Raw genomic sequence first — 12,328 nt, forward strand, 5'->3', positions numbered from 1 at the left:
CGTCCATACACACAGTGCAGTCCAGCACTGGAATACATTTTGTTTAGCATAGTTCCAGTGTATAAGTCTGTTTGCTAGATCATGCCCTAAATTACTTATATACAGGTGGTGAACCAAGGTTCCTCCAAACCTGTCCATGTGCTTTAGGCAGAAGAGATTTCCCAGGCATCAGACAGTGTGGAGAAGACACCTGTTCCTAAAGCCTAACTTTGTAAATAGAGTTTATCTATTTTATTCCTTCATGCTTGTAGATACTGTAGAGCTGTACTTTCTCAAAGAGGACTTATACTTAAATGTTAGAGTGGAATTAAACCCAAAAGCAAACATGTATTACTATGTTGCAACTTACCAATTCTTAGCTATGATAGCTGCATTCATTTTCATTTTTGGTCTTTCTTTCTTCTATTTCATCTGGGGATCCAGCCAGTAAGTCTATTGTTTTTTAACAGAACCAGCGCTCTTGCAGTTACAGGGATGAGACAAACCATTTCACACTGCCTAGGCGGTTAAAGCCTTTCTACCAAAAGGAAAAAAACTGTTTGCTGTAACTGCTTATTAAGTGTTAGATGGAGTTCAGCTTCAATTTGTTAGTGTGTTTAAATCTGTTAGTACATCTAAAACTCCCCTCCCCCCAAACTGACAATGCCCCTGTACAAATGTGCTTCCGGTGCGCTCAGGAAGATGTGTTTCTGGCAGATTACCAGGTGAAAACAGAGGGAAAAATACCTAAAAAAAATACTAATACAGCTGCCACATCTAATGATTCATAAGCTGCAATACAGAACGTTTGGTTTTGGGTTTAGCACTGCTTTACGGCTATAGCACACTAGCAATCTGCTAGTGGCAATTTGCCATCAACAGGATTGCTTTGCAGAGCAGAGTAAATACATATTTATAAGTATGCAAATGGTAAAGACCTATGCGCTGCTATGTTCCAACTATAGTAATAATATCAGGGAAGAATATTGCTGCACTCACTACTCTGGTGTACTCACACTGAAAAGAAATAAATGAAAAAAATCTCATCATAAATAGAACCATAAGCTTTGGAAGCATAAAGTGACAGTCCCAAAAAAATTTAACAGATGATAAACATTCATTCCAATATATGTTGCGTTATCATCCAGCCATAATCAATACCTTGCTTGACTTGTGACCCCACTCCCTGCTCACCTTGACCATTGACCTGTAAAAAAAGGCCAAAAACACGCTTTATAAGGAAAATATGTCTCCAAAATTTCTGATCCGTGACGTGTTCCTTCCATGTATTAAGCTTCTTTATACTCCAGACCCGTGCAAAATATAGCAAAAAAATACCATAGTGCAACACCGTTTTGTATAACCAAAATTAAACATGTTACAATATCCACTCACATTAGACAAATCACATGTGACTCTGAATTATGGAGAACATATATGCATCACAAAAGTAAAGAAGCAACAGCATATCATGGCTGTCAATCAAAATGGTTCCTCACATCACTCATGCCAGTTTGAGCATGACCGGAAGTGACATCACTAGGCTGCACCCGGCATGTTGCGTCACAAGTCATGTGACTTCTTCAGGGTAACTGTTGGTTCATTACTTTTGTAAGTGCATTTTGTACTTGAATAAAGTGTTCATATTTTATGGGGTAGCACTATGATCTATTCCCTTTGATCATATACACTTTAATTCCATTGGATATCTTAGAGCATGTTCCCTTAAAGGGCCAGAACTAATGAAGTAGCTACTAAGGGTGGGCAGTGAATAAGCAGAATCTGGTTTCATGGCTAAGCATGTATGACCTATCCGTTAGGTCAGGGACGAAGGTGAGTGCATGGTGCACCTACCCGGTGATGGGAAACACCACAATATAGTCGGAATGGTGGAGTAATGCATATATGTTCACCATAATTCGGAGTCACATATAATTTGGCTAATGTGAGTGGATACTGTAACACGTTCAATTTTTGGTTATACAAAATGGTGTTGCACTATGGTATGTTTTTGTTATATTTTGCACGGATCAGGAGTATAAAGAAGCTTAATACGTGGAAGGAACGGATCAGAAATTTGGAGACACATTTTCCTTATATTGCGTGTTTTTGGCCTATTATAATTTATAGTTCAATGATCAAGGTGAGCAGGGAGTGGGGCCACAAGCCAAGCACGGTGTTGATTATGGCTGGATGATAACGCAACATATACTGGATTGGATGTTTATTATCTGTTACATTTTTTTTGGACTGTCACTTTATGTTTCCAAAGCTTATGGTTCTATTTTTGATTACGTAGATATTTCTAAGTATAACTCCCTTGCTGACCAGATAAGTGATCCCTAACTGGCGAGGGACATTCAGTACTATTTCTGTTAATAACAAAGTGGTTACTTGTTCATCTGGACAACTAGGGAGTGATGTGTGAAAACAGGTGAGTATTTACTCTGTAAGCCATTGCTAGGTTGCCATGCCCTTTAAAGCAGTAGTAAAGTTCATAAACAGATAAAAAAAAAGTCCACTTGCAAGTTAAGTGCACCCCATACTAGCCTATTTTGGCATAGTTATCTTACAATGAAGCCCTCTAGCAGTGCGCTGTCACTGCTGCCATCTTTACCCGGTCTTACATCCAGGCTTGTGGGCGTATAAATAGCCAAGCTGCCATGATGCACACGAGTGTCACGGCCGCAGCACGGAGCTCTGAAGGGATGACATGAGTATGCTGTCTCTTCAGAGCGCATGCGCTGGTGACGTCACCCGCTGCATCCCATGTCAATATCTCCCAAACACTGCAAGTTTACTAAATATTCACTGTACCTACAGGTAACCCTTATTATAGGCTTACCTGTAGGTACAAGTTAAAATGCAGACTTAAAGCTGAGCGCCATCCAAAAGGGGACGTTCCGCTTTAAAGACTGCTCCCCCATTCCCCATTAAGGATTGGCACCTTTGGGGGGCGGGAGGGAGCGGGTACCCAAATTTGACAGGTACCCGCTCCCGCTTCCGGTCCAATTGCCTAGGCGATCGGAAGTGGAAGGTGTTCTCCCTCCCTCCCTGTAGTCTTTTGGGACACGTGACAGGTCCTAGAAGACTACAGGACCATTCATGAAGCGCAGTGGGTACCCGGCTGTGAAGCCGCAAGCTGTCATAGCCGAGTGCCCACACTGAAGATGCCAGCCTCCTGGAATACAGGATGGCTGGTGAAATGGGCTGCCGGGGACACACCGAGGGACAGGTAAGTGGCTGTTTTGTAAAAGTCAGCAGCTACAGTTTTGTAGCTGTGACTTTTATTTTTGACAGTGTGAGTGGAATTCCGCTTTGACTGACCACTTTCAAATTCCAATGTGTTTACAATATTGCTTGGCTAGATTAATACTCATTAATAGAAGGCTAAAATGCCTACCTGTTATGGAGAAAATGCTGCCCTGGTTCCATAATGGGATGGCCCCTATAATGAAGAAATTAGGCAGTTGGTCAAGTGATAGTCATTGAGCCACCCATATTTTCTCCGATCATCTCCTTCACCAAAGATCACATGACCCAGCAAGACATTTAGTTATCATTGAGTATAGGTTTGCTCAGAGTGCCCTCAGAGTGCATGGAGTCAGCATTCTGTGGATACTGCTGTGATTGGGGCTCCTTCCTTGCAAGAAGCCCAGATCAGAGGTTATTCAGAATGGGCATAATGGATGTTTTCACTATCTGCAGAAGCATAAAGGAATAAGAGAATCCGTCAAAGTACAAAGCTGATCAGATCATTCTGAGAACTGGTTTTCTAACTTCATGGAAAAAAATGATTGAACACCCTAATTTTAGTCTCTTTTTGTTATTGCCCTTTATGTTTTGATATGGCATATCTTTTTCTATTTCAATATTTTTATTAAAGAAGTTTTTGTTTTTATAATACAACAAGCTCATGATACGCCCACACAGGCGCAGAGCGGAACAATAGCATACATAAGCAGATACAAATCAGCAGGGTTTATTAGCCAAATAATGGAACATCCAATGACAACAAGGAGGGATGGCAAAAAGCCGAACCAAATAGTAGCAGCAGCAATCCATCATATTACTGGAAAAAAAAAAGATGAAAAACCGCAACCGAGAAGTATCAGCTCAGAACATATGGGGAAAAAACCCAAACTGATAAAAAAAAAAAGAAAATATAAGAACATAGAAAGAAATAAGGAAGGAAGAAATATTCAGGGATAAAACATGGAAGAAAGGAAGACTAGAAGAGTCATGGATCCAGGGCTAGCACAGGCAACGACTATAAGAGGCCATAGCTAGTAGGAGGCAGGGACGGCAGGGAATAATGTATCCAAGGTTCCCAAACCTTAAGGAATCTCGGATGAGAATCTTGATATGGCATATCTTTTAAACATCATTTGGCGCAACAGCAACCATCTAATCCTATGGCCCAAACCCAGTAGAAAGTTCTGCTCATGAGACGTTGCTCCCTCCATATCCAGTGTTTTTTTTTTTTTCATGTTCCTCCTGGGAATTTTTTTTTAATATGTAATGTTCTTGATTTCTTAAAGCCTATGCCAACAGAACAAGGCCCCACTGGGGACCCGGTAAGATAAGTGGTGCCCGGAGTTGATTGACCTCTACTTGCCTTTATTCTGTATCATTTCCTGCCAGCTTGCCCTGTTTTATCATTGAGTCTAGGAAAAAAAAAGTTTGAAATGGGTACACTGGCCCCCATTTCATTTAGCTCAGTGAGAATCAAGGCTGAGAAATGCATGTGCGTGTTCCTGGAATGCAGCTGGAAGCCAAGTCTGTCTGAGCATGTGCAGCTTGGCACGACTGACAGGTTCTTTGCACACTAAGTAATATACTGCTGTGCTTTAACTAATGGGAAGACTAAAAAAAAAACAGGTTAGACAATCTTACCTGCTTGCTGCGGAACTATATTCCATTCAAAATGTTCTAAAGAAGAGGGGTTTGCAGTTCAGCGCAGCTAATGAGGTTGTCTACCCCAGATTTAAAACATAACAATGGTCTGTCTCTTGCTCAACATTATATCTGTGTGCCGCTTACTCTGTCCCATGTGCTGTCTGTCCACCTACTCTTGTCTCCGGCTTGATTTGCATGATGCCTTTCAGAGCTCAGAAGACAGTGCTCGTATCTCAATCACGTTCTTCCGACTCTTCCGAGTCATGCGACTTGTGAAACTTTTAAGCAGGGGTGAAGGCATTCGGACTTTGCTGTGGACATTTATCAAGTCTTTCCAGGTAAGTCCAGAGTAGTTGTGATCGCAGGTCTGGATGAAATAACAATAAAAAAATAAGATATGTGTAGAACCTATTCTCGTCTTGTCATAAATGAGCGCCATCTGTGAGCTGTTGGGGTGTCCCCTTTTGTGGTTTGTGTAAGTAGGAGCAGTAAAACAAAACCACTATGCAGCACCGCAATTTAGGAAGTACCCATATAGAAGAAAAATATATTTGAAATATATTTTAAAAATATTCTTCCCAAATATATTGACATATATTTGACATGCTACAATTTAGGCCATATTCAATATATTTCAAAATATATTTCAATAAATAAATATGTATATATATATATATATATATATATATATATATACAATGCATGTTGAAATGCGTTTTTATTACAAATTATATGAAAAATATTTTTAAAAATATATATCTTTTAAATATATTCTTCAGATTTTTTTAACATATAAAAAAGTCATTTTAACATATATTTTTACATATATTTGTAAATGCATTCCAAAAATGAACGATAGGAACCTCCTGCACTACTCCAAAAATGGACTAATAAATATACTGCATTTTTAAATGTGTTTTTTATTACAAAATATATGAAAAATATTTTTAAAAATACATTTCAAATATACTGTATGGCTTTAAAAATACAAATCTACCTTTTTGTAATCTTTCACTGGCGTTTCTTTATCTACACATTATCTATTCAATTTTTGTTCCACTATGGATCACTTAACAGATCAGCTTACTTTATGAACTGTGACAGAATGGCTTGTTGTATTCACTGAACTGCACCAGTGGCATTCATTAGTCACTTATACAGTTTGTATGAGTCATTTTGGATGATTCAAACTGTTTTTATGTGCATTCTATTCTATTTTACGTATTTATTGTACATCATTTATTGGTTTATTTAATCTATTTTTGGGATAAGACAGTGAGGGAGTAGTGTAGTGTTGAGGTAGCGCTGCACTAATTCACTTTATATCTTGCACATTATCCATTTGGTATATGGTTCAGTGTCAGCAGCCTCCTCCCCATAATTGTTATTAGTCCATTTTTTGAGTAGCGCAGGAGGTTCCTATTGTTCATTTTCGGAATGCATTTACAAATATATGTAAAAATATATGGTAAAATGACTTTTTTATATGTTAAAAAATCTGAAGAATATATTTAAAAAATATATATTTTTAAAAATATTTTTCATATATCTTGTAGTAAAAACACATTTCAACATGCAGTATATATATATATATATATATATATATATATATATATATATATATATATATATATTTTATTTTTTTTTTTAAATATATTGAATATGGCCAAAATTGTAGCATTTCAAATATATGTCAATATATTTGGGAATAATATATTTTAAATATATTTTCTTCCATGTGGGTAGAGTTTGCAAATGTAATAAGTTTGATGAAATAGAAAATCTTTCCCCATCATTGCTCACAAGAGAGTCTCATAGGGCATTTGCCCTATTACCTGACCTCCATCGATTTAGAATTAAAGGGTAACTCCACTTTATGGGGAACAAATTGCAAAAAAATAAAATAAATAATAGCATATACAATTGGTACACAAGTCATATTGTAACTGTATGTTATTAAAAATGACCTTTACTTTTCAATATGCAGTGCTGTCATTTTCTGTAAAATGCAATGCAATATGGCTACCTGGAGGTGTTCTGTAAACAGATGGTGTATGGAACACCCCCCAGAAATGTAATTTCCTGCTTGTGTGAGTGACTTACTGATTTACCCGGAATTCTGCACTAAAATACAAGTTAGATTTTGAGCATCCCCTTCAACAAAAATGTCATTTTTGGTGAGATACTCCCAAAAGGAAAACATGTGTAAAGGGCTGCAAACCCTGCAATATTCCTCATTAGAGCCCTGCAGGCGCAGCAGCTGATTGATATTTATAAAGCAATTACCATACTCCTTCACTCTGCACATGGACACAGACAAATAAATAGCTGTTTCTTTATTATAACAAAAGGTAGGAATCCCTGCAATGTACATAGATCACCCAGAGGGAAATGGTTTTTTTTTTTCAACAAAAGTGGAGTTACTCTTTAAGTTTAGGTAATTGTTTATTTTGTGAATTTTCTGTGTTTCGTGTAGTTTTGTATTGTAAAGATCTTGTGTTTCTAACTTTTTTTAAATTATTTCCTTAGGCTTTGCCATATGTTGCCCTGCTTATAGCAATGCTGTTTTTTATCTATGCTGTAATTGGCATGCAGGTAAGGCACGAATCACTTTATTTTTAAGAAGATTTATCGCACACTTTTGCACTGTGATGTGGCACTTTTTATTGCATTGCAACTGTTTTGGATTTACAAGGACACTTTAAAAGACCTTTACAAATTTTTGATTGCATGCACGATGATGAATATACTATTATTGAGATGTGCACTATAATTTATTTAGGAGGTGTACAGGGTGAGCGCAGCCTTTTATTTTATTAATATCCAGCGTATGGTACATGGGGTACCATTAGAACAGCAACTACCCAGTTTACAGTATAGTTGTACACATTTGTTTTCAGTGTGATTATTTGCAGATTAATAGTTGCGTGGGTAACCTTAAAATACACCCCCCAAAACAGTAGATCCCCCAGTAACATAAGACCCCAACAAGAGAGGTAGTATAATAAATGCCCTTCAACCAGCAACAAAGATACCAAAACAAATAAGTTAAGAAATTAAGTTATGTGTAATAAAATGAAATGACATAGGGAAAAAGTGTTGAACACATGAAGAAATGGAGGTGCAATAAGGCATGGAAAGCCAAGACACCAACTGAAATCTATCAATACTTAGAAAGCAATCCTGCCCCTTGTCACTGCAAATTAATATCAGCTGGTTCAGTCTCAACTGATGGCCTCATTACCAAGGTGTCACACAAGATACACCTCATGATGGGTAAAAGCAAAAAGCTCTCTCAAGAGCTTTGCAACCTTATTGTTGCAAAACATACTGATGGCATTGGTTACACAAGGATTTCTAAACTTCTGAATGTTCCAGTGAGCACTGTTGGGGCCATAATCCGGAAGTGAAAAGAACATCAATTCACCATAAACCGGCCACAACCAGATGCTCCACGTGAAATTTCTGACAGAGGAGTGAAAAGAATTATCAGAAGAGTTGTCCAAGAGCCATGGACCACTTGTGGAGAGCTTCAGAAAGACCTGGAATTAGCGGGTACAATAGTTTCAAAGAAAACAATATGTAACGCACTCAGCCACCATGGCCTGTATGCACGCTCACCATGCAAGACTCCACTGCTGAAGAAAAAGCATGTTGAAGCTCATTTAAAGTTTTCTGCACAACATTTGGACAAGCCTGTGAACTACTGGGAGAATATAGTCTGGTCAGATGAGACCAAAATTGAACTCTTTGGATGCCATAATACACACCATGTTTGGAGGTCAAATGGCACTGCACATCACCCCAAAAACACCATACCAACAGTGAAGTTTGGAGGTGAGAACATCATGGTGTGGGGCTGTTTTCCAGCATACGGTACTGGCAAACTTTATATGCTTGAAGGAAGGAAGAATGGAAAAATGTACCAAGATATTCTTGATAAAAATCTGCTGCCATCTACTAGGATGATGAAGTTGGGTGGACATGTCAGCAAGACAATGATCCCAAACACAAAGCCAAGGAAACTCTTAATTGGTTTCAAAGAAAGAAAATAAAGCTGCTAGAGTGCCCCAGCCAATCACCTGAGTTGAATCCAAAAGAAAATCTATGGAAAGAACTAAAGATCAGAGTTCATAGAAGAGGCCCATGGAACCTTTGAGATTTGAAGACTGTGTGCAAGAATGGGCCAAAATCACACCTGAGCAATACATTCGACTAGCTTCTCCATACAGGAGGCATCTTAAAGCTGTTATTACCAACAAAGGATTTTGGATCAAGTATTAAATACATTTCAGTTAGCGTGTTCAATGCTTTTTCCCTGTGTCATTCCATTGTTATTACACATAACTTAATTTCTGAACTTATTTGTTTTGGTTTCTTTGTATGTATGGATTGCATGGGTTGTTACCAACGTGTGGTGGAAATTTCATGTCAATTGCAGCTTTAGAAATATATTTACTGAGAAATATGAGGACGTGTTCAATACTTATTTTACCCGCTGTGTGTGTATATATACTGTGCAGATTTGGTTCACTTTCAGTCATTACAATTGCTGCTTTATAAACATAACTACATATTAAGTTGTTGTTAGTAAATAATTACATTTATCTTACTGCTAGATTTATTCCGCAGTGAACTCATTTACCCACCAGCTGATAAATTGCTTGTGTTCTCAGTAATAGTAAGGTCTTTAAATAGACTTATTGACACATGTCTGAGGAACTTAGCGGAGGGATTGTTCATGGCTGATAGAGCCTCAGACCTGGCCTTCTCTCTTGTTATCAGATAATCTCTAGTGAAATTAGGTATAAGGGGGCTCATACACTGCAGTATATAATGTAGTAAGTGTTTGGGTGATATTTCACCAGCTTTTGTGCTAGGAATTTTTTTTATAACGGAGATTACCTTGTAAAAACCCCTCACTGTGGGTGTAATCTAGGCATCATCCTACTGGGAGTGTTGTAAATCTGTCAGGCGTGTATCCTTATTTGTGAGAATTAAAATAACATATAAGGTTCAATAATGCAGAGAATCCTGTCCCAATTTGTCTTAAATTATTCAGAAATCCCAAGAGTTTTGTTCCTCAAGGCCCTTAATGAGGGAGGAACAATATATTGTGGTACGCTAATTGTGTCAAATTAGAGATCAAATACACAACACCAATAAAATCCAGATTCTTTAGTACAAAGATTCAAAAGACAATGATAACATATATGTAATAAACACTTTTGTAGGCCTTATCAACAGCTATTATATAGACTGTATAATGTATTAGCCTGGGGTTCACACTTGTGCGGTGCAGCATACCACATGTGATTTGAACAGGAACCGTACCGCATTCCTGTGCAAACCACATGCGAATTCTGTGCGGTGGGATTTGAGCCATACATTTTGTAAGTGCTTAGTTTCATTAAAATGTAATAATAATATGTAATTGTGTTGTGCAGGTTTTTGGTAAAATTGCAATGAGGGATAACACCCAGATAAACAGGAACAACAATTTTCAGACCTTTCCACAGGCGGTGCTCCTTTTATTCAGGTAATTACTTTTTTAACACCCATTTGTTTTTTTAAAGGAAGCACTAAGGATATAAATATGGGTGCAGACATTTCTGACTTGTATATAAAGTGTATATAAAACTAATATATATATATAATTTTTTAAATGTGGTAAGGGAAAAGAAGCCTTGTCAGATTTGTGTTCCTAACCCAAGAGAAAATGGGGCAGTGGAATCAGATTTTCATTGAAACTTTAACTGGGTACACTGGTTCCGGTCCAGCAGCACTCCACAAAACAGGAACTTCCCTTAGAAACAGGGAAGAGCCCACAGTTGAGAATCTATATACATACTGTACAATCCAATGAGATTGCCAAAAAAACAACCAAGAGTCTGTAGGTTTTTAATGATAAAATTGATTTATAGCAGAAAAAGATGATTTTTTCCTGCTATGAGTCAATTTTTTCCTTCAAAAATCTTGTACTCTTTGAGATTTGTATTCATGTCTGTGTTCTTATTAAGAAGATTCACACTCTATATGTATCCAGGTAATTAAATTTTAAGGTGTAACCAAACTGGTATAAAGGGAACATCTTGTAATGGGTAGACATGTTTTGGTGGGAATGTTAATTAAAGTGGAGCTTCACCCAAAAGGGGAAGTTACTATTTAAGTCTTTGTCCCCTGTTCCCCATTAAGGATTGGCACCTTTGGGGAACGGGTACCCAAATTTGACAGGTACCCACTCCCACTTCCGCTGCGATCGCCTAAGGCGATCGGAAGCGGAAGTTGTCCTCCTCCCCTCCCTCCCCGTAGTCTTCTGGGACACGTGACAAGTTCCAGAAGACTACCGGGTCATTCAGCACTTTTCGCGCATGTGCAGTGGGCAAGCTGTCACAGCCGGGTGCCCACACTGAAGATGCTGGCGCAAGGGAGAGAAGACGGTCAGTGAAACCAGCCATGGTGAGGACACCACTGGACCAAGGGACAGGTAAGTGGCTGTATTTTAAAAGTCAGCAGCTACAGTTTTTGTAGCTGCTGACTTTTATTTATTTTTTTTTTCCAGCTGGAACTCCGCTTTAATAGTGCAGGCTCTGAGACTTGAGGATCCCAGATCCCCAGAGAATGCGCTCCTGCATAGTGCTAGAGCATCTTCTTTTGAGATTTAAAGTGGTTGTAAAGGCTGAAGCTTTTTTAACTTAATGCATTCTAGGTAAAGGTAAAAACCCTTCTATATGCAGCTTTCCCTCCAGCCCCCGATACTTACCTGAACCCAATCACAGTTTTTTCACAATTTGAAAATGTTAATAGTAAAAGGAAAACAAGCTGCATGTAATTTCCTTTCATTTAAAGGCCTTCTACATTCTCCTAACATCTTGGGTCTACTTTGCTAGGGTGCCCAAATTGGCCATTAAGATACTCTCGCTGGACAGGGAAGGACAGATAGTTGGGCAAATAGTAGGCATCATATGGTGTTTGATCTCGGGTAGAATTGAAAATAATTAAAATCGCTGACAGGTTCAATTTAAGCTTCGGATATGTGATTGTGTTTCTGTACAATTTTATATTTATGTATGTATTTAAGTTTTTATTAAAGCTTTTTAATACTATTTTTTATGTATACTGATTTCTACCATCTCTCTTGTAATGGTTCCAAGGTGTGCCACTGGTGAGGCCTGGCAGGACATAATGTTGGCTTGTTTACCAGGGAAGCGTTGTGACCCAGACTCAGATTACAACCTTGGAGAGGAGTACACCTGTGGGAGTAATTTTGCCATTGTCTACTTCATCACATTTTACATGCTGTGTGCATTTCTGGTAAGTGAGAAATACTAGACACTTCAATGACATGTCATTCAAAGACACTTCAATGACCGTGGTAGGGAGGCCAGAGTGCTGCTTCCATCCACCACCCTCATTTAGTACACACTACTTTACTTGGATCTGCCATACA

The 12,328-nt window shown here is 38.2% G+C and overlaps 1 protein-coding gene across 8 annotated transcripts in view; it reads left to right on the plus strand.

Moving 5' to 3' along the window:
• Window positions 1–12,328, plus strand: part of CACNA1D (calcium voltage-gated channel subunit alpha1 D) — a 537,089-nt gene that overhangs the window by 442,473 nt on the left and 82,288 nt on the right. For 7 of the 8 annotated variants that reach the window (XM_089681862.1, XM_089681863.1, XM_089681858.1 and 4 more), the window contains 5 exons: window positions 4,521–4,556; window positions 5,088–5,216; window positions 7,408–7,473; window positions 10,326–10,417; window positions 12,033–12,192. In XM_089681862.1, the coding sequence (XP_089537988.1) occupies window positions 4,521–4,556; window positions 5,088–5,216; window positions 7,408–7,473; window positions 10,326–10,417; window positions 12,033–12,192 (483 nt within the window). The remainder of the gene's footprint in view (window positions 1–4,520; window positions 4,557–5,087; window positions 5,217–7,407; window positions 7,474–10,325; window positions 10,418–12,032; window positions 12,193–12,328) is intronic. The other variant, XM_089681861.1, reaches the window with a different exon arrangement.

The sequence above is a fragment of the Staurois parvus genome, unplaced genomic scaffold (genome assembly GCF_062004578.1).
Source record: "Staurois parvus isolate SC_StPar_1 unplaced genomic scaffold, SC_StPar_1.0 ptg000282l, whole genome shotgun sequence".
Lineage (NCBI taxonomy): Eukaryota > Metazoa > Chordata > Amphibia > Anura > Ranidae > Staurois > Staurois parvus.